We start from the raw sequence: 22388 nt of genomic DNA on the forward strand, positions 1-22388 counted from the left end.
AAAAAAAAAAATTTAATGTTAGGTTTTCTAGATGTACAGAGATGTATTTCAGATGGATAGGCATTCTTCAAACCTTTCAAAGACTACGGAATATAGCATTTAAAATGTTTTAAGAGCTTAAGACTTTTCCTGACAGACACGTCTGCTCCTGGCAGCACCAGTTACTTCAAGAGGAAGATAGGCATCGGAGTTGGTTTGCCATTTGGGCAAGAAACTGCTCTTGCCTATACTGCTTGATGAACTGGACATCCAGAACCCACAGAGAAATGACTGCTGAAATTACCGAAAGGTGAGACATCCTTTGGGGTTCCTGCTTCATGAAAGAGTCTGCCAGACATTCTGCAGGACACAGAAGATGACTGACAAACTGTCAATATAGGTGGAACTGTCTTTGAAATTTCCTGCTTCATGGAAAAGTCTGCCGGATACTATGGGCTTGTAAGCTGAAGATGGATGCCCCAATGTACAGAAGAACTTTGGGTGACTGTCCAGGCAGCGAGATGTCTCTGTCATTTCTAGAGTTTTGGAGGTTGCTTACAATGTACTTCCTTTTTACTTAGCTAATATTATATCCCTCTGGAGTCTTTGATGGAGTTGAAGAATTTATAGTTATAGTTATAGATTTTGATTTATGATGATCAAAGATAAAGTAAATAGAAATATTGTAACTAATTCTTGCTTGATACCTGTTTTGTTGTATGCAATCTTGCAGTGTTAAAGTTAAAACCTTTTTATTTAAATAGAAAAGGGGAGGTGATGTGGGATTTCCCTCTATGCTGTGAATATCATTGATTAATAAAGGAACTTCTTTGGGCCTATAGCAGAGCTATAGGGGAACAGAGCTAGGCAGGGAAAACCAAATGGAATGCTGGAAGAGAGAAGGAGAAGTCAGAGTAGCTATGTAGTCCCGTTGGACACAGACGCCAGAACTTTACCCAGTAAGCCACTGCCATGTAGAGATACACAGAATAGAAATGGGTTAAATTAAGATGTAAGAGTTAGCAAATAAGAAGCTAGAGCTAATGGGCCAAGCAGTGATTTAATGTGATTATTTTCGGGTCTAAGCCGCCAGGCAGCGGGAACCAACAAGCAGCCTCCAACAGAGAACATGCTGTTGTAATAAAATCTGAGTCCATGGAGGAAGAGAGAGACAGAGTCGCAGAGTGGAACACTGTGCAAGTGTATTCCTATAAGTTCCAAGAGGAAATTGAGAGTAAAAACAGGATAGCATAGTGGGTCTGCAGTCTGACTGCAAGTGAGAGAAAGCCAGGAAGGAGCAGAAAGTAAGGGTTATCCATGTGGATCTGCATGCCAAAAAAGTCAATCACATGGAATACATCGGCCTAGAATTAAGCTGTAGATCTCCCAAGCTGCTGGGGGAGGGAAGAGAACAGGAGAGGAGATGTCCTATGGGTGCAAGAGGCTGCAAGAACCGGACAAGCACACGTGTGTCCGTGTGGAAATCAATGTAGGAAGTATTGGATTCTAAAATTTGGAATTAGATTCAGTCGCAGATAGATGATCTGTACACTTTATTAATGACCAGATAGCAGACACTGTATTGGAGAACAGGCCAGGTATGTGCCGGGCTCGAAGCAGCTGACCTCTCAGGCTCTGACTCCCATGTTGTGACAAACGCAGGGGCAAGGATAGAACATTTACACTATTTAGGGTGGGAGAGAAGACAGAAATAAACAAAGAACAGATCTCTTGTGGGTAGATAGACTTGCAGTATGGCCAGACCAAATGCCAGGAGAGCCTACTGAAGTGTGTACCTTAATGCCAAGGTATGCCATTAAGAGAATACACCATTAACAACAGAGTCAGTGCAAAAGGCTTATTGGGGAATGGGGAAAATAAAAGCGAAAGGCCATATAGAAGTGGAGGCATGAAAGAGGCAGGCAGACAGACAGAGAACAGGGAGAGGGAGGGGACAGAGTGCAGAGATCAAAAACCCTGGATGAGGTTGCTCAAACCGTTTGTCATATGGTGTGAGGCAGCCCCAATTTAGATAAATTTTGCAGTAGATACTCCAGGGGTGACTGAGGATTGGTTTTAGATGGGGTGTGGGATTGTCTTTGGGGTAGGGCATGGCATCTCTTCCACAAAGGACCCACAGAACAAAGATGGGTCTTTGTTAAGGAAATGGATCAGGGTTGCCCAGGGTGGCTGCAGAATGGCAGGAACTCCAAGAGTCTTTGACCCAGAAGAGGTCCAGGACCCCTATAGGTGGTGGCTTGCAAAGGGCTTACTGCAAGTCAAAAGTCAGATTCTGTCTGGTGGAGAGGGAGATAAAGGAGTGACCTCTCTTGTGACTAGGGGACCAGGTCTGTCTAATAGAGAAGGCTCAGCTTCTCCTGGGTTTTGGCACCAAGATAATAGGTTTTCTGTGTCCCAATAATAGGTTTCTATGCAGTAAGCCATATCAAGCTGAATTAAAAAGTGAAAGACCAGGTTTATTTGGGCAAAGCACTCCCAGGTGACCCGACCCTCCATCCTCTAGAGATGGAGCAGGAGAAAAATTCCAGGACCAATTTAAAGCAGGGCATTTATTCACCCTCTGGTGGAGGGATGATGACACATCGGCCACAGGGTGGGTTTGTGCTCAGTTATAACACTTGGGGGAGGGGCTTGGGGAGGGGCGGCTTCAGTTAGGGAGCAGTCATAGCCTCCAGGAATGCGGAGCTGGACTTATTGGAGGTTTTTCTGAGAGGGTGGTGTTTGGAGAGAGAGAAATGGTGCCAAGCTGGAGATTCCAGCCGAACAGAATGTACCACCTGAGATCTAACAGTAGGATTAAAGGCCAGTGCCACCATGCCCTATATTTTTAAAAAGAAAATATGAAAAAGCAAGATTATAAGAATTAAAAGCATAGCCGGGCGGTGGTGGCGCACGCCTTTAATCCCAGCACTCAGGAGGCAGAGGAAGGCGGATCTCTGGGAGTTCGAGGCCAGCCTGGTCTACAAGAGCTAGTTCCGGGACAGGCACCAAAGCTACAGAGAAGCCCTGCCTCGAAAAACCAAAAAAAAAAAAAAAAAAGAGCATTACATAATCTGCTCTGGAATCTATTCAAATATGAGTTTCTTTGTATTTTCTCACCCCTTCCCCTCCTGTAGCTACAGTGAAATTTTATGTTCACAAAGATGACTCCAGTCCTTGAGTCATTAGCATACATATTTTCAAATTCTTTAAATTATTTTTGGTCCTGGGGATGGAACTTTAAACGAACAAAACACCCAAGCTACAAATCTAGCCCAAGAGTGACTTTTTATTTTCATTTTGTTTTGTTTTGTTTTTTTTGAGATAGGGATTCTTGGTGTAGTCTTAGCTGTCCTGGAACTAGCTCTGTAGACCAGGTTGTCCTGGAACTCACAGAGATCCTCTGCTTCTGCCTCCCAGAGTACTGTGATTAAAGGCGTGCTCCACCACCACTGGGCTATTTTTCCCTTATGTTTCATTATGTCCCTGGCTGGCTCGAAGTTTACTGAGATCAGCTGCCTCTGCTATTTACTGGTGTTTTTGTTGTATCATTTTTTTGCTTTTAGCTTGAATATCTTGTGCTTACTATGCTGAATTGCGACTCATTTGTGTTGTTTGTAAAATGCTGTACAAGGTGATAAGTCTGTAACCTTGACTCTCTTTGAAATCTTCAGAGAGAGTACCTGGATTTTTACTTGTGATGATGTTTTGACAACTTGATGGTGAAAAGGACAGTTAAATTTTAACTGTCATTTCTGTGGCCTTTGTTGGTAGTAAATCTTGTTACCAGGCACGGAATTTGAATCACTGGTCACTGGTGTGTCCGTTCCTTCTCTCCCTCCCCCCATTAGTTTCCCATAGTTCTTAGGCCACTGGTGTAATGACCCTGTTTTACTCATTTTGACTGTCATCAAACTGTAACAGACAACTTATTCGTTACAGCCTGTTGCACAACCAAGACCGCAGGTGGCACAACAGACCAGAGATGTCTGAGTTGAGCTTGTTTCTGGCCATGCTAGCCTGCCTGCCTGGAGACAAACTTGGAGTCAAGTCACACAGTTTAGAACAGTAGTTCATCTGTTTTCATTTGACTAAGCTTTGGAGAATATGTGACAGGAAGAAAATTGAGGGCTTGTCCTGTTGCTTGGTAGTCTGAAGCCCCTTTTGGCTGTGACTGCACATGGTGGGGGAATTGTGGAAAAGCCTGCAGAGGAAGATACTACTGAGGTTAGTTTAGGAGAGGAAAGCTGCTTGTTGCTCCTTCCTGCTGCCTTCTTTCTGAGGTTTTAACTGGCGACTGCCTGTATTCTGGGAGTAGCCCATACTTGTACTTGTCATCCTTTGACAGGAGGGAGCAGCCTCCTGAAAAACTTCTTCAGGTAGTTGTGCTGCCACTGCCTATAATCCCAGGGGCTTTGGGAGATGGGAGTTATTTTACCAAGAGTTCAAAGTCAGCCTTGTCTACATAGTGAAGTGAGCTTGAGACCAGCCTGGCATAAATGAAACCCTGTCTTCAAAAACTTAACCAAAATAGACAAAAACCCAAACTGAGTACAGTTGTATATGAGTACTTAGAAGTTCTTACCTGATTAAAGGGGGGAAAAAAATCAAACTGGGTATGGTGGTGTATATCTGGAGGCAGTTCTAGGCCAGCTTGGGCTTCTTAGATCTTGAAATGGGAGTCAGAATAGGTTTTAGGACTCTGAAGGTTCACAGAGGTCCACTACAATTGAAGTCTGTCTTATCTGTGGTTCATATTGTACAGAGTTTTGTGTCACCTATTCATTTAAGAACTCTCTCTGTCTCTGGTCTTCTCTGCCCAGGCAGTTGATTTGCCCCAAGGCTGTTTACTGCTTAAAGGGCCCTGTAATTTGCTTTTGGGTTTGGCAGTGAGAGCTGAATGTGGGCATAGGTTATTGCCATCTCCTGAAAGCCCCTAAACAAGTTTATGTTACTGATTTTGTTTTGTTTTGTTTTTAAAGACTTAGTTAAAAATGGTTGAGTTATTTATACTTAACCTTAGCATAAAACGGATAGGTCTTGGAATCACACACCAAGTGAAAAACCCTGGAGTTTTAGGATTGTTTTAGGATTGTCCCAAGAGGGCAGGGAACACTCAGTGGACGAGGTCACTTACCTCCAAGTCTGCTGACATGAGGGATCCCTGAGACTACCCACGTCCTAGGAGAGAACTGGGTTTTGTCAAGTTTTCCTCTAATTGCCACCCCCTACCAATGAACAACAACAAAATTGTCCCAAGATTTTGATCACTATTAAAAATATCAGATCAATGTAATGGAAATAGTAGGCTAGGAAAAAATCCTGACTTGTAAGGAGGAGGCGGCATTTCTTTCCATCCTTTTTTTTTTTCTTTTCTTTTTTCTCTCTTTGGTTTCGAGACAGCGTTTGCCTGTGTAGCTTTGGAGCCTGTCCTGGAACTAGCTCTGTAGACCAGGCTGGCCTTGAACTCAGAGATTCACCTGCCTCTGTCTCTAGAGTGCTGGAATTAAAGGCGTGCGCCACCACTGCCTGTCCAACATTCCCATTCTTAGTGCTGAGGTGTTTCCTCCTTGGTCCGTATCACTTTTAAGGTACACAAAAGCTATTAAATGGTCCCAACCTAGAACAGACTGATTAAGGATTAGCCTGTTTGTAATGGTACTTGTGGAATTTGTTTGAAAATGGGAGTTCAGCATCAGTGTTTTCAAATACCCTGGGTGATTACACCAAGACTCAGATGAACACAGTTGTTCAAATGACCACTTATCTGTGTTCACCGGAAAGAGTGGCTGAGGTTTTCCTTCTGTCTTCTCTCACAGGGGCGGTCTCAGTAACATGCTGTTCCAGTGCTCCTTGCCAGACTCTATAGCCAGTGTTGGTGATGAACCTCGGAAAGTGCTCTTGCGATTGTATGGGGCGATTTTAAAGATGGTGAGTTCAGGGGTCACCTGGGAGGGGGTGGTCCACTGACATTTCACCCTTTCCTAAGATGCCTGCAAAAAGATCCTAAATGCTGTACACATGTACTAAGATGCTTACTGCTTTTATTTTAATTGGATTGCACATGTGGTTTATTGTTTATAGTCAATTTTTATTGTTAATCTGTTATTAACTAGTAAACTAGGACTCTAGGGAGTTGTAAGGTTGTCCTGGCTTTGATAGTGCTTTCTATATTGAACTTTTCAACTCAGACTTAGATGATTAATTCTAACATGAGGAAAGTATTTTAGATTAATGAGCAATATTTTATTCAATATGTATAATTTTTCTTTAAAACTTGTGTATTTTATGCATATGGGTGTTGCCCGCCTGCATGTGTCTTTGTACCATGTGCATGCAATGCCTGTGGAGGCCAGAAGACAGTGTCAGATCCCCTAGGACTGTAGTTTCAGATGGTTGTGAGCCACTGTGTAGGTGCTGGGAATTTAACTCAGGTCCTCTGTAAAAGCAGTTCCTCTTAATGTGGGTATGTCCAGTTATTAACCTGCTGTTTGAATTGTTTTGGAGTTTTAGAGAGTGTTGTAGTTAACACGGTGTGAACTCAATGCAGGTGGCTTTAATAGCACTTCTCTGAGAGTTCGCTAAAGCTTGGATTTGTTAGATTTATAATCTTTGTGGGTTTTTTTTGTTTGTTTGTTTTAGGCAGGGTTTTACTTTATCTAGTCCATGATAGCCTGAAACTCACTATATTAGTCAGACTGGCCTTAGACTTTAGATCCTCCTGTTTCTGCCTCCTGAGTACTGTGATTACAAGCCTCTACCCTTAGTCCTGCGGCCAAACTGAAGTTTTGTTTTGTTTTAATCTATTTTTATGTGTATCAGTGCTCTGCATGCATTTGTGTCTGTACCATCTATGTGCCTGTTTCCCTTGGAGGCCAGAAGGAGGGCATCAGATCTCCTGGGTCTGGAGTTTTGTGAGCTGCCATGTAGGTGCTGGGAATCGAACTCTGATCCTCTACAATATCACCAATGCTCTCAACCACTGTGTTTTTTTCTATAAAGCTACCTTTTATTTTTTTCTTACTATTTTTTATTATTATTATTTTTGTTTTTAAATATGGGGTTTCTCTGTGTAGCTCAGGTTGTCGTTGTCCTGGAACTCACAGAGATCCACCTGCCTCTGTCTCCCAAGTGCTGGGATTAAAGGCGTGCACTCCAAACTACCATTTTAAAGCATAGTTTTTGAAATGATTGGTGTCCTTTAGGCACATTTAATGAATCAGTCTTTTTCTCCTTTGAGTATCACAAGCTGATGTTCCGTTCTTGATCTTTGTTAGCATTTTCTATTTCCGCAGTTCTTTTTGAATACTTTAATAAATAGCAGCTGAATTCAGTTGTGTTACATCTAGTTTAATTTATTGAATCACTATTTCTACACACAGCTTAAGTAGAAGCATTTTTCTTTTTTTTTTTTTTTTAAATAAAGCTTTTCCAAAGCAAACAAAAGCTATTTTATGTGTATGGGCATATTGCCTGCATGTGTGTGTACTATATATGTGCCTAGCGTCTAGGGAGGGAGACCTAAGAGGGTGCTGGATCCCTTGAAGCTGGAGTTACAGACATGTTGTGAACTGCCATGTGGGTGCTAGGAGTTAAATCCATGTCCTCTGGAAGAGCAGCTAGTTCCCTTGACCACTGAGCCATTTCTCCAGCCCCAGTAGAAGCATTTTAAATGCTCACAGTATGTTCTGCCATGTGTTACACTAGAACTTTCATTTTCTTTTTTGAGACAGAATTTCCACATTGTAGCCCAAGCAGGCAGGTCTCAAACTCACAGCAATGTTGTTATCTTGGCCTCCTAAATGCTGGGATTCCAGGCTAGAGCTGCTGCAGTGACAGGAACTCTGGAATGCTCAGCAGCAGTGCTCAACAGCTTGTCTAGTGTGATGTCACCATCCAAGGGCATGTGAGTGTCAGGCACTTCAGATTGATGCTGTCCTATGTAGTTGGATAGCTGAGTTCTAGAATATGCTGGGTACCGAATGAGTGACTTTGAAGAAGTCTTCACTGTTCTTAGCCGTCTGTCCTCTGGGAACTTAGCAGTCTGGAAGTCTTAAGGTAATTAATGCAAGTGTCTAGAAATAGTTTTTTTTTTCAATCAGAATTCTATGCCTCAGTTTATTTTTGAGAAAAACATGTTAGGAAACTTAAAAATAAATAGCAAACTGTGGGCTAGCAAGATAAATGTGACCTGAGCTGTTTCGCCGGGACCTACATGGTAGAAGTAGAAAGCCAAGAGCGAGCATTGTCCTCTGACCGCCACGTGTGCTTTGGCACATGAACAACATTAACCCACACAACTAAATTAAATGTAAGAAAAAGAAAACTTTAATAGCGGAATAGTTAAAGCTATTTAAGGGAAAATTAGCTCTTACCATCTAACGGAGTAGAATGTTTTACACACACATCATTCGAATTTGGGAAGAGGTACATGTATCCAGTTACTATTTTCAAATCAGGAAAATGTTAAATCATCTTCAATTCCTGAAGCCATATTCCCCTAAAAGAGATGTAGACTATGCTTGCCAGCGTTTGAGCAGAAAAGTTCAGTGGTTTCTTAGCAGATAAAAAGCACCCACTGATCTCTGGGGTGTGTGTAGAAGCAGGCAGACCTCTGAGTTCGAGCTCAGCCTAATCTACATAGCAAGTTTCAGAATAGTTAGGACTGTTACACAGAGGAACCCTGTCTCGAAAAACCAAACCAAACAAACAAAAACACCTGCCAAATAATGTCACGTTTGATGTAATAGACACTGAAACAAATTTTTGATGAAAAAAAGTTATTTATTTTGTTTCATAGATGGGAATTTTTATTTTCATATAATTAGCTTAAATGTAGTTTTTTTCCATTGAGATTTAAATAGTAAAGCCATGAACCTACAGCTTTAGAGTGCATCTTTTTGGGGAATGGGTTTCAAATTCTACAGGATTTAGCAGAGATAATTGCTGCAAGTCTGGAGTTTTGGATATTAATAGCTATTGGCCATTGGGGATACTATGAGAATATAACGAGAGGAATCAAATTCAGGAAGCTAAAATGGCTATGGTAAGATAGGGTAGAAAGGAAACTAAGGAATCATAGACGAGAGCCAAGCCAAGGAAAGCTGAGGGTTCACAGCACCATGCCAGGGCTGCACCAAGGATTTTAATTTTTTGCAGACATTTTAACAATTAAAACATTTTTGTTTTTTGTTTCCTCTTCTGGAGCTGTCAAATTAAGATTTTTTTGGAATGAGTTGAGCTATCACCTTTGAAGGAAATACAGTGAGAGCTTTATTGCTATCACAATAACAACATTGCCAAAATTCATAGTGAACTGATAGGATCCACAGTCACAGATGTGGCTGGGCTAGGAATGTCATTACTTAGTAAATACTAACTCCCGCTGCTTTAGTAAACCTCTTCACTAAAGGACACTTTTAATAACAGTAGGATTCAAATTTTCTGTTTTTCTCCCTTTTTATCTCTAACTCATGGAGGTCAACATCTTTTGTGTGTTTGTCCAGACACAAATAAAGTGTCTCCCCGCCACTAGCTTTTTAAATGCCACGATAGCCTTTAAGGGGCCACACCCTACTCTTTCCTTGAAGAATGTTAGTTGAAGGCTACTGCATATGATAGACTTGGTATTTTTCAGAAACTTTTTGATGTTTTGCTTAATTGTAAGACTGATTTAATTTAGTATGTTCTTTCTCCCTTTCCCCATTCTTTTTTTTAAAATTTATTTATTTATTAAAGATTTCTGTCTCTTCCCCGCCACTGCCTCCCATTCTTGTTTTAAGCATTTTGAGCACTAACTTCTGTGAATCAGACACCAAGTGGAAATATTTTTTAAACTCATTCTTTGATCAGTAGCTGTTTGAAAAATTCTTTGCTTTAAAATAACTAGCTGCTTCTTAGTTTTTTCATTTCTCCTTCTGATATTTTGAGATTCTAATGTCCTTCATTTCTATAGTGGCAGTGAAGTGGCTGCTCTTTGGTGCAGATCTAAGGGTTAGCACCAGAAAGCCAAGGTAACACCTGACTGGGTTAAGACCCACAGTGTGCCTTTCCCAAATATCTCTCTTCCCATTCCCCTTATCCTGTTAGACGAGTCATAAGCAGACTTCACAGCAGTGTCCTGCAGGTTCTGTTTAGGATCTGTGTGAGTTTTAGGGACTAATGTAAAAGTTCTGTGTGTAAGGTGAGAATAGTTGCTTTTGAAGATGTAAGCACAGGATGAGACAAGGTACACGCTGTGCATTATTTGTAGAAAAATTTAAACCCTAACATACATGGCAGCACGATGTACTGGCTTTTATATAACCTAGCTTTTATTTAAATAAAGGGCTGTTTTTATTAGTTGGATAGGTGATGAAAACAAAGCTCAAATATAAAATTGCTGTGAACTAAAGTAGTTTAGTATAAAATTTGAAAAATAAATAGTTCAGTCTTTTCCACTTTGGATGGCAATATAATTATTAGAAACTAGTTTAGATCTCCTAAGCCAGCTCTCAGTGTAACTTGGGGTTTTTCCATTCTGATAAGTGGGAAGAAACATGAACTCTGCAGAATCCTTTAGCAAGGAAGCAAGTTTAGCTGATTAATAAACGGTTTATTTATCATAAATTGTGGAAGACACAAATGTCAGTGTGTGTTGTCCATGTGGTGTAAGTTGTTAGTTGGCTCAGAGGAGTGCCTTGTCAGCCCTGTGTCGGAACAGAAACTATTAGGCCAGATCCTCCGAGCAGAGAGACTGGCCTCCCCACTTGGAAAGCCTGGGCACGAGTATCTATGATACATCAAAGAGCTCCTTCGAGTACTGTCTGCAAAAATGTTTGAGTTTGTTTTTTGAATAACAGAAGGCTAATATTACTGCTTGTTGAATACTAACTATAATATAATTAAAGGTATCAAGGCACAACGCAGATATTTATCAGTGATGCAAAGATTAAATTTGGTACATTGTCCCTTTTGAATTCAGAAGAAAACAAAATGTCTTCTTATTTTCTCTTAAGTACAGTTTAAAAATTAAACTGTAGTAAAATAAAGAATAGCTTTTAGATAATCAGTATGGAACTATTGGCTACTGAGAAATCATTTTTGTTTTTTGAATATTTCTCAGAAGAATTGAGGTCATACATTGTGCAGTGAATTAAGCACTGAGGCGCCTGGTGGAGAGCCAGGCCCTGGCATTGAGGCCTGGGAACTACTATCTTTTCCTTATTACATTAATGTCATTATGAGTTCAAGTTGTGTGGGTAACTTTGCTTTACAAAGATCCCCTGTGCTGTGAGAACAATGTAATTATACCTGTTTCTGAGGCAGAAGTGAAACAGTCCTATTATGGGCACCCATTTGGCCTGACTAGCATTTCTTAGTTAATGCTCTCCAGATATAGTTGCCAAATCACTACCTATTGTCTTTCAATACCTGCTTTGGTGCCTTTTGGTAACTAAGTAAACCACAGACTGACGTGTCTAATTTTGGTCTATTCAAAAAGTGTTTTGCCTTGCTGGTTGGAAATGTTTGGGATTATAGCACAAAGCCAATGCAGATCTGATCTCTGGAATGATGACGTGACCACAGCCCCACCACTCTCTGGGAAGGAATATGTTGGGGGAGTGAAGGGTGTGGGGGGTAATGTACCACTTTAGCTGTGTGCATGTGTTCTCTGCTGCAGGCTTGTCCATGCGATCGTGCCTGGAGCACTCTGGTTTCCAGGTGACAGACACGATTCACGGTATAGTATGAGATCTCTGAAGTTGGAGCATTCTCTACAGCTTTCGTTTCTTTCTTTAATTTTTGGATTCAACAAATGCTTTTGAAAAAGAAAATTGTAATGCTTGTTAAGTAGCACCAGCTACAGTTTGTGCTGTGCTTAAAGAGGCAGTGATTTAAGATTTAGGATGTTATATGTTGAAATATCACCTTTTCTTTTTGCTTTTTTTGTTCAAGGCAAACCAGACCCTTATCTTCTGTTTCCTCAGTAGAAAATGACATTTATTAATATTCAGAATTCATGGCTTCAACTTGAGAATGCAGTTGAAGTACTCAGGTTCTTCCTTCAGCTGCAGCACACTGTGCACACATATCTATTGGGAACGGGGTCACTCTTCTTCACCTTCAGCCCCTCACCTCACCATGTCAGTTCCTGTATGAAGTCTAGCAGTGTTGACCCAATCCGGAGGTATGCCAGACTGGAGAAGGGAGACTCCTGGGAAAAAAGTTGCTTGCAAACCCTTGAAAATGTAAGAAGCCTTATATCAATTATCAGGTTGACTGGAAAAGACCCAAACCCTGAGAATGTCCTGAAAGTCCCTGGTGTCCAGGAAGGTAGACTAGGTAATAATAAGATCATAGAAATGACTTGTTTAGATTCCACTAGGTAATTATACAAGCTACACTTTAAACAATTGCATTGAGAACCTTTTCTGTAAAGTATTAAACAAAGTTTTTTTTTAATTTCTCCATTGAAACCAAGGAGGAAAAAGGCTATGCCCCATGATAATAATGAGATGTACATGCTACAAATGTTGAGGGTCAGCAAGTGGATCAGTGGGTAAAAGCATTCCCCAACAAGCTTAATGAAATGAATTTGATCCCCAGAACCCAAGGTGGAAGGAGAAAAATGATTCCTGGATATTGTCTTCTGACTGTCCTACATTCATGCATATGCATGTGCATGCACATAGTCATAACAAGTAAAGAGTACAATTATGTTAGCTGAGTCACATGGCTTTGTGAGGGCCCTCCACACAGCATTCTGTGTGATTTTTGGTTTTTGTTTTTTCTTGACCATCTAAGATGGAGCAATAGCATTAATAGTAGCAGGGACTGAGCAGAATTATGGTGACTAGGGATCACAACAGGTTTTGCCTTCCATGTTAAGGTGTCTCTTGCCAGACATGATGGTGCAAGGCTTTCAATCTCAGCATTCGACAGTAAGAGTCAGGCAGATCACTGAGTTCTAGGCTAGCTTGAATTATAGTAAGACCCTCTCAAAAACAACTGAAAGAACAAACAATAACAATAAAAAAGGTATGTCACCAAGATTTGAGTGTGGTTGGCTAACTGGGGTAGAGACCTCAAGTCTTCCAAGCCAGGCCTAGGCTGCACAGTAATGAAACCTAAGCTACTATGAAGGCTTCAGAGAGACCATCCCCTCTCTCTTGGGATTCTAGTAAACCATAGACCAAGAGATGCTCAGGTTCTGCGCTGGTGTTGGTTCCAGACTAAACAGACCGTTAGTTTTTTAGTTTAAGTAGGTTATTCTTAAGCCTCCATAGGCTCCAGGCCATTTAAAAGGCTGCAGTTTATATTTTATAGAAAGACTTGTGGGGGCTGGAGAGATGGCTCAGAGGTTAGGAGCACTGACTGCTCTTCCAGAGGTCCTGAGTTCAATTCCCAGCACCCACATGGTGGCTCACAACCAACTTTAATGAGATCTGGTGCCCTCTTCTGGCCAGCAAGCATACAGACAGATAAAACACTGTATACATAATAAATAAATAAATAAATAAATAAATAAATAAATAAATAAATAAATAAATAAATAGACTTGTTTAAAAAGAGGCAATGGTGGTTGGGCAGTGGTGGCGTACACCTTTAATCCCAGCACTCAGGAGGTAGAAATAGGTGGATCTCTGTGACGTTAAGGCCAGCCTGGTCTATAGAGTGAGTTTCAGGACACCTTGTCTCAATAAACCAAAAACCAAAAAAAAAAAAGAAAAAGAAAAAAAATAAAAGGCAAGGGTGGCTGCTCACACCTGCCTGTAACTCCAGTTGCGAAGGGATCTAGCCCTTTGCCTCTGTGAGCAACTGCACACATGTTAATACCAACGCATAATTTTAAAAAGAGGACATTGTAAACAGTTACCTGTCACTTCACACCACCTTCTCCATGCATCTCACCAATTTATTTATTTATTTATTTTTGGTTTTTCGAGACAGGATTTCTCTGTAGCTTTGGAGCCTGTCCTGGAATTAGCTCTCGTAGACCAGGCTGGCCTCAAACTCAGAGATCTGCCTGCTTCTGTCTCCCGAGTGCTGGGATTAAAGGTGTGAGCCACCACTGCCCGGCTTCACTAATTGATTTTTATCTACAAACCCAGACTTGGCACACCAACGTGCTACTCTGTTTCAACTCACAGATAAACTCTTGTTATTAGAGTTTAGTTAAATCCATTTCCCTCATTAATTATTTGAGGAATCTTTTATTAAGAAATCCCCAAAATAAAATCTATTAAAGTCAGTTTGTTTTTTGTGATGGTTTCAGTGAGCTTAGAGATAGAAACTTGCTCTGTTAGGGAATACCGTGTATGCATGTGAGTGCTGGAGATTGAGGCCTGTTCTACATGAGGTTCTGCCACGGAGCTCTAGCCCGAAGATGTAGCTAAAGTTAAACAGTAGCAAACTTTATCAAATGCTCCAACATCACCTGTTCCTGCTCCTTTTTGTATGTTTAGCAAAGCTAAGATGCACAGGCCCCGGCCAACCTGGAGCTCACTTTGTAGATGAATCTGCCTTGAACTCAGAGCCACTTGAGTGCTGAGATTAAAGGCATGAACTACTTCACACTTCTCCATTTCTTATTAAGTCCCTAGGATAGAATGTTCTGAAGATCAATATTCTGTAGCAGAAATATTTACTACCTTCACAGTCTGATTTAAAATATAAAACCAAACTAAGGATTAGCTCACTGGAAGAGAATTTGCCAGACTTGGGAAAAAACAAGGAACCCACTTAAGATACAAAATCAAAGATGTTTCTCCCTGAAAACCCTCTCGCTCTCCAGAGTTCTTTGTAAGTGTTTCTTAATCTATTTGCTCTGGGGAAAAAGAAAAAAAAACCTGAAAATAAAAGCAACCAAAACCATAAAGCCTTAAGTGCGATTTGCGTCTGATAAAGGCAGCATTTGAAACCCGGTTCTAAGTGTGGTGCTTACCTTCACATAGCTTCTAAGTAGACAGACACGAAGTGAAAATGGAAGTCCTCTATTCTCTCACTTTAGCTGGCAGAATTTATATTTTAAATTTAAACAAGACCAATAAAAATAATCATTGCAGGGAAAGAGAGATGGCTCAGTGGTTAAGAGCACTTATTGTACTTACAGAGGACCCCAGGCTTAGTTCCTAGCACCCAGATCACAGTCAAATGTAACTCCAGTTCCAGGGCATCCAACACCTGTCCTCAACAGGCATTGCACACACATATTGAAATACACACTCAAAAACACATGAATACACATAATTAAAAACAGAATAATAAAGCCTTGCCGGACAGTGGTGGTGCATGCATTAATCCCAGCACTCAAGAGGCAGAGGCAGGAGGATCTTCGTAAGTTCGAGGCCAGCCTGGTCTACAAGAACTAGTTCCAGAAAAGGCACCAAAGCTACACAGAGAAAGCCTGTCTCAAAAAAAAAAAAATTAAAAAGAGAATAATAAAACCTCTTTAAAACACAAATAAGTAAACATTAAGTAGGTCCAGCAGGAGGCTCAATGAATATAAATACACATTTGCCATACTAACCTGACAGTGTTAAGTCTCTGGATCCCACAGTGGAATGAGAGAGCCAGCTTCCAAAGATGGTTTTTTGACCACCAACACATACAGTTAATTAAATGAGTAATGTTAAAATTTAAGTTTTGTAACTTGAAAGATAATTTCAACTTTCAAGTTAGTTGGAGGAAAATGTAAAGTTGTGCTAAATGTTTATATAGTGTATTTTAATCCTTGCCTTAAATAAAATGTGCCACTAATGTAAATTATTACAGATTCCAAGTCCTAATTTACTTTATATCTTCTGGACAGAGTCTTCGGGACTCTCACAGAGTAGATGTCTCACACAGAATAGGTCTGCACGATACACATAAGAGGCATCTGCCTTTAGTAGTCATGATTCGTGGCCATCTGCCTTTCTGCTTGAGATTTCCTCTCCCTTCTCCTGGGTTCCAGCTCATTCTGTACTGAGGAAACAGAACATGGGACTGCAGAAGTCCATCTTGCCTTTGCGATGGTGCTCTTATGTTAAATTAAATCATAGGTTCATTTGGAACGGGGTGGGGTGGGTGAGTGGGAAAAGTAGCATGGAATTTATGTCCACTTCTTGTAACAATATACTAAAAAAGAGTGGTCCTGGGACTAAGCTAGTTTGTATTTTCAGGTAAAGTGACTTGTTTTGGAGAGAGCACCATTAGACAGGGAAAGGACTTCTGTTAGCTAACAACGTGTTAACTGTCTCCCTAAGGATACAGTTAGAGCAGTAACAGCATAGGAATAACCATAGTCATTTAGGGTTTTGTACAGGTCAAATCCCGTTACAGCAAATTTTATAGGCTGTACAGATTCCTTATTTGTCCCTACTTTTTGAAGAGTATTGGTATGTAACTATCAAACCAAGGAACTTGTTTTATTCATATCTTTCCTTGAAGGAAAAAAAGCTCATAGACCGTTAAAGAGACACTTAGCCCCATCTGGTCTCCTGGTTCACAAACGGCCAGTTCCCCATTCCAGGGCATGGACAACTAGCCAGCTCTCGGGCACCAGGTAAGGCACTGAGCATGTTTGCTGTGTGCAGCACAGCACAGTGCTTGCTTGCTCACACCAACCACAGCAAGAAGCATCAGGATTTTCTTTGTGCTTTGGGGGAACACTGACAATAAAGAGTGGAGCCCCGCATCCATTAGGAACCCCTAGATTCCTTGAGATAGACTGCTGTGTAAGAGTCAAGCAGAGATGTCAGTGCCACAGTGCTCTGGGTATGAGGAGCAGTAAAGTTTTCCAATACAGAGTCACTCTGTCCTCACGTTGACACACAATCAGCAAAGAGCTAGGGGTTATTGTTATATTTTTGTTTTTGTGTCTTTCATTGTAACGGGATTTAACTTGTAACATCTAGATTTTCATCAGAGAAATGCAGATTACACAAGTGAAAATAGCACACCGTTTGTACTGACTGCCCTGTTTCAAATGTACTCACTCGCATGATATGTTTACTATTACATATGTGTAAATACAAGTGATTAGGAACCTTTTACAGATAACTTTATGAACATGGATGTTTACTTTGTCTGCTTTTATAAAGAAGTAAGAGATGTACTTTTTTATTCCGATATCTGTGGAATGTTATTTGGTATATGATGGTGAGAACGGTTACTTTAAATCACAGGGTGTTTTGAATGCTGCTAGAGTAGCCAGTGTTGCTTAACGTGGCATCTTTTTTTCCTGTCCACACTTTCCACCCTTGGTACAGGTGTTTTTGATAAAGCTGTGGAATGGCAAGGTATGTTTTTTATGGGATGTTCAAGAATCTGTTAGCGTAATTCTTTTACAGAGGTTTCCTTTACAGGATTCCTTTTGAGTTTGGCTGAAGTAAACCTGATATAATTGTAACATAACAGTTTTGAAGGCAGCTGAGTGTACAATTTGACACAACCCTTAAATTTCTGATTTTATTTTTTTCCTAACCCTTACTAAAAGACAGTGTTTCGGTTTTAAAGTGCTTGGGGTGGGGGTGGCTTGGAAATATGTGACCTGTAAGAAGTAGCCCAAGCTCTTTGCCAGCCAGTGGTCCAGTATTTTGTTATTGTTAGAAAGTTGTTGCCGGTAATTCTCAATTTCCTGAGGAGAAAAGTGCTGTGAGAGTAACTCCTAACGTCCCAGTTACCAGGCAGTCCTAGAGCTTTGTTAAATGAGTCCCCTGTTTGCTAGCGGAACAGCTGAGCCTAAACTTGGACTGGTGGAGTGAAGGGCGAGTCTGAGCAAGTGGCAGGTGTGCAGCACTCACACTAACTTTACCGTCTGCTTAGTGCTTTCCTCCCTGTCCACATGCTCTGCTGCCTGCAGCCCTCCACGGGTGTGTGGACATTCATTCCTGTTTTCCAGGTTCCCCTGAGAGAACCACATAGCTAATTCAGGCAGAGCTTTAGAAGGCCCGATTAGAAGAGGACACTCTAGTGACTTCCCTCCAACTGTGAGATTGAAAGGTACATGGGACAGTCCCCAGCAGCGTGTCCCTTTCCTTGTAAAAAGGTGAAGCACTTTGAAGGTGTTGTCACAAGTGCTGGAGATTGCTGGTGCCTTTAGATTACGCCGCTCGCCTGGGTGGCCAAAAAGCCCTTGTTAAAGAGCTGAGATGTTTGTGAACACCCGTTCTGTGGTTGCAAAGTTAGTGCCTGCTCAGTGTGCTCCATCTCACCAGAAGTGTTTGCTTTTTCTCATTCATAGAGGTCCTGTAATAAAGAGGGATCCGAACAAGCTCAGAATGAAAATGAATTTCAAGTAAGTAATTGAGTCCATTCTCATCTGCATGAGCTGTAAACTGGTGGTGTCCAGCCTCACCAAATTGTTTGTGGTTTGACAGGCCTGATCTCTGCCCTTGGAAACGTCTGATCTTTGATGTTTCTCAAAAGAAAGGCTCTGGGCCAGTTGGAGCGAGCTCACTGAGGCTGAGCCACAAGGGGCTTCCAAGCTCCTGAGGGTACAGAGTCAAATTGTCTGTGGTGGCAGTTTCTGAGTAGTGTTAGAGATGCTGAGTGATGCAGGCTTAGGAAATAATCTCTGATGCTCTGATGTGGAGGCACCTACCTTCTCTGGCAGCGTCTCTACTTTCGGATGTTTCCACACCATCATTAGGAAGCAGATTATTGCCCAGACACTGGCACTCTCCCCTTGAGGAAGTGGCAGTGCTTGTCCTGGGCATGGTAGCCAGGTTGAAAAGGCTTCTTCCTGGATTTCTAAATATATAACACTGAAAAATGTGCATTCAAGGTAACTTTGAGACTCCAGGTGTGGAGAATGGGCATCTTATGAGTATTCTCTTGTGTTTAGGCCGATAGGGAAGGGGTGCTTGTGTGTATAACATGGTCAATGTGACATAGCTAGCTGGCCATCCCTGGGAACTTTTGAACAGGGGCATGGTGCTTCCTGCTTTGCGTGGTTTTTTTGTTTTCATTTTGTTTTGTTTTTTGAGACAGGGTTTCTCTGTCATTTTGGAGCCTGTCCTAGAACTCGCTCCGTAGACCAGGCTGGCCTCTAGCTCACAGAGATCTGCCTGTCTTTGCCTCCCAAGTGCAGGGTTTAAAAGTGTGCATCACCCACCACCCTGCTTACTTCCCCTGTTACACTGCAGCTGCAGTAGCAGCCCAGTAGTAGAGCCTCCCACCCCCCATCCCAGCAGTACACTGCTTTGCCCGCTGGCATCATGTTTTTGTTCAATCCTCCCTTAGGTTTCAGATGCCATCCTCAGAGAGAATCTCAGCTCCCCCTCCCCTTGCTTCTCAGGACCTGATCCACAGACAATCTGACTTTCCCTGTGATTTTTGAGGTTCGTGTGCACATAGTATGGAAGAGTTAATTTCTAGTTCTCTTTGAGTCCTTTTAACATCTCGCCTCTTTGGGAGATGAGTCGGCAGGTAAATGTTGTTGTAAAATCTGACCGCCTGTGTTCTATCCCCAGAACCCACATGGTAAAAGGAGAGAACCAACTTCCATAAATGGTCCTCTGACCTCCACATGTGCATGCATGCATAGAAACACATGTGTACATAAAGCAAAAATAATTGTCCTCTTCTGATAATTGCTCCAGGTCCCTCAGGACCTTCCCTCACTCCCTCTGTAGAGGAGGAGGAGGAGGTTTTCTATCGCCTCTCACAGTTGGGGCTGCTCTCCCTGCTTCTTTCATCTTGCATCCAAACATTTGCTAATAGAAACCCCAGCTCTCTAAAGCTCACATGCTGTTCCCCTCCCCTTCACCCTGGTCTCTGGTCTGTCTGCTTCTTGCCTTCATTATGTCAAGGTTCTACAACAACCTGTTGGAGTCCACTCCTTTGCCTTTCGTCATTCTGTGGCCTAGATACTCTGTTCTCCACTGCATCCCTCTTGAACTTTTTCAGTCTTTCCTTCTGCTGTCTTCTCCAGTATGTGTGCCCTGACTGTCTCTAGAAGCTGGCAGGCTCCTCCTTGTCATGCAGGACTTCAGCAATCCACCTCTGCCAACCTCCCAGCTTACTTTGACTTCTTGGAGATCCGTAGTTCAGAAATTGCTATCTTCTCATTCCATCAGCCCTCCTTCTGATGACCCAACTATGCTTCTAAGGCCTTCTCCTCCATAGAGCCTCAGTTCTTCTTTACTTGTCTGTTCTGTGCTTACCTTTAACAACTGCCATGCTGAACCCAACCACCTCAGTACCAGCTTCCACTGTACTGCACCCACAACCCCTGAGCTGTTGAGCTCTGGAGAATGCTGGTACTCCACCTCACCCGTGCCTGCTGAGCTTCACCCTTAGGTTTACCTCTGGATTCTAAGGTCTGTTTTCTCTTGCAGCTTTCCTGTCCCCACCCTAGGTATGCAGTCTGAAGCTCGCTCTTCAGCTGCTTATCTCTCGCTCTTCAGCTGCTTATCTCTTATCTGACACCTTCTACTCCAAGCCCTGTTCTTTTGTGCCTTTTCCCACTGGCTGCCCTGTGGAGGCAATCTTTCCCTTGCATTCAGCACGTTCACTCTTCCTTCTTTCAGCCTACTGTCGCCATCCTCCACTCCTTCTCCTGGGAGCCAGGCGCTCTTGCAGATGTCCTTCCCCTCAGTGCAGTCTCTGCCCCGTTCCTGATGAAATTTCTAGTTTTCTTTTAAAAATGAAATTTTTATTTTAGTTTTTCATAAGTCTTAAGATTGACAAGGGTTTTTGTTTGTTTTGAAACATTTGTTTTTGTAATTTCAGTACTTGAAGGCTGAAGCTACTAGGAGTTTGGCAACTTGGGCTGTGTAATGAGATCTCATCTAAAAATCCTAAAACTTCCTACATCTGTTTGTTTGTGCTTAAATTTGAATTGGGGACCTTCCTGTCTCTAGGAGGAGGCAACGGCATCTGACTGCAACACTAGCACCCGAGGGCTTAAGCAGGAGAGCATGAGCTCAAGGTCAGGCTCACATAGACCCCATTTCAGTCAAACAGCAGATGGATCTGCAGTCTCAGCTACTTAGAAGGCTGAGGCAGGAGAATAACAAGTTGGCCTACAGAGAGAGTCGAGGGCCAGCGTGGGCAATTTAATTTAGTGAGATCCTGCTTCACAGTAAAAGATGAAAAGCAGGAGGCTAGAAGAACGGCTTTGGAGATCAAGATCACGGACTGCTCTACGGAGGGCCTAAGTTTGGTTCCCATCCCCCACATGGTAGCTCACAACCAGCTGTAACTCCAGTTCCAGAGGATCTGACACCCTTTACTGGCCTCTGCAGGCAGTGGGCATACATATGCACAGGCCTACACAGAGACACAATACCTACATATTAATAAGTAAATAAAATTTTAAAGGAAGAAACAAGCTGGGGCTACAGCCTAGTAGTAGAATGCTTGCCTGACGTTGTGATACAAGTGTGTACCACCATCCCCAGCGTTTTCATATGAGTTCTGAGGACCAACACAGAGTTTCATGCATGCATGGCAAGCGATTTACTGGGCGGGTTCTCCACTGCAGAAGTGAAACTTTATAGATATAATGAAAAGTCTAACTTTGTTTCCATCCACCCCCCCCAGCCCACCCCCCTCTCTTTTCTGTTCACCCTTTCCTATCCAATACTTGTCCCCATCATTTCCCTGAAGCTCTTGTTTCCAGCAGCAGCAGCTACATTGTGAATTCCCCTGGCCATTTGCTTTCCTCCTGTTTGACCCTCAGGAGGATCTGTAGCTTCTTCCACAAAGCCAGTCATTACCTTCTCTTTTCCATTTTTTTCCTTCCACTGCCCAGATTTGAATCAGTTGTCTGCAAATGGTAGGTAATGTGAAATGTTAGAGCTTTTGGTTCTTTGTACTTTTTAGAAGACAAAGTTTTGATATGTTGACTAGACTATTAGTCTAGCAGAGGACTAGGGTGTGTATGTTGTATCCAGCTTGCTCGCTTTTTTTTTTATTGGTTTTCCGAGACAGGGTTTCTCTGTGGCTTTGGAGCCTGTCCTGGAACTAGCTCTGTAGACCAGGCTGGTCTCGAACTCACAGAGATCCGCCTGCCTCTGCCTCCCAAGTGCTGGGATTAAAGGCGTGTGCCACCACCGCCCGGCCGCTTGCTTGCTTTTTAAATAAGATGGAGTGTGTGTGTGTGTGTGTGTATATATGAACATTGTACAGTTGTGAGAATGAGTATTGATGGGTATAATGTTTATGTGTGTTGCTGGGTAAATGCTATTGGGGGGTAGTTTTATTTTTGAGACTGAGTTTCGCTGTATCAACAGCTCTGGCTGTCCTGGAACTCCCTCTGTTGATCAGGCTGACCTCTAACTTATAGAGATCAGCCTGTCTCTGCCTCCTGTAAATGCTAATTTTTAAAAAATTTCTTGGGGCTGGAGAGATGGCTCTGTGGTTAAGAGCACTGACTGCCCTTCCAGAGGTTCTGAGTTCAATTCCCAGCAACCACATGGTGGCTCACAACCATCTGT

The 22388-nt window shown here is 42.1% G+C and overlaps 1 protein-coding gene across 3 annotated transcripts in view; it reads left to right on the forward strand.

The window, feature by feature from the left end:
• Positions 1–22388, forward strand: part of Chka (choline kinase alpha) — a 56302-nt gene that overhangs the window by 14561 nt on the left and 19353 nt on the right. The window contains exons 2-4 of one of the 3 annotated variants that reach the window (XM_026781163.1): positions 5799–5910; positions 17214–17243; positions 18188–18241. In XM_026781163.1, coding sequence (XP_026636964.1) covers positions 5799–5910; positions 17214–17243; positions 18188–18241 — 196 coding nt within the window. The remainder of the gene's footprint in view (positions 1–5798; positions 5911–17213; positions 17244–18187; positions 18242–22388) is intronic. The other 2 variants (XM_005351625.2, XM_005351626.2) reach the window with 2 other exon arrangements.

Source organism: Microtus ochrogaster, chromosome 8 (assembly GCF_000317375.1).
Source record: "Microtus ochrogaster isolate Prairie Vole_2 chromosome 8, MicOch1.0, whole genome shotgun sequence".
Taxonomy (NCBI): domain Eukaryota; kingdom Metazoa; phylum Chordata; class Mammalia; order Rodentia; family Cricetidae; genus Microtus; species Microtus ochrogaster.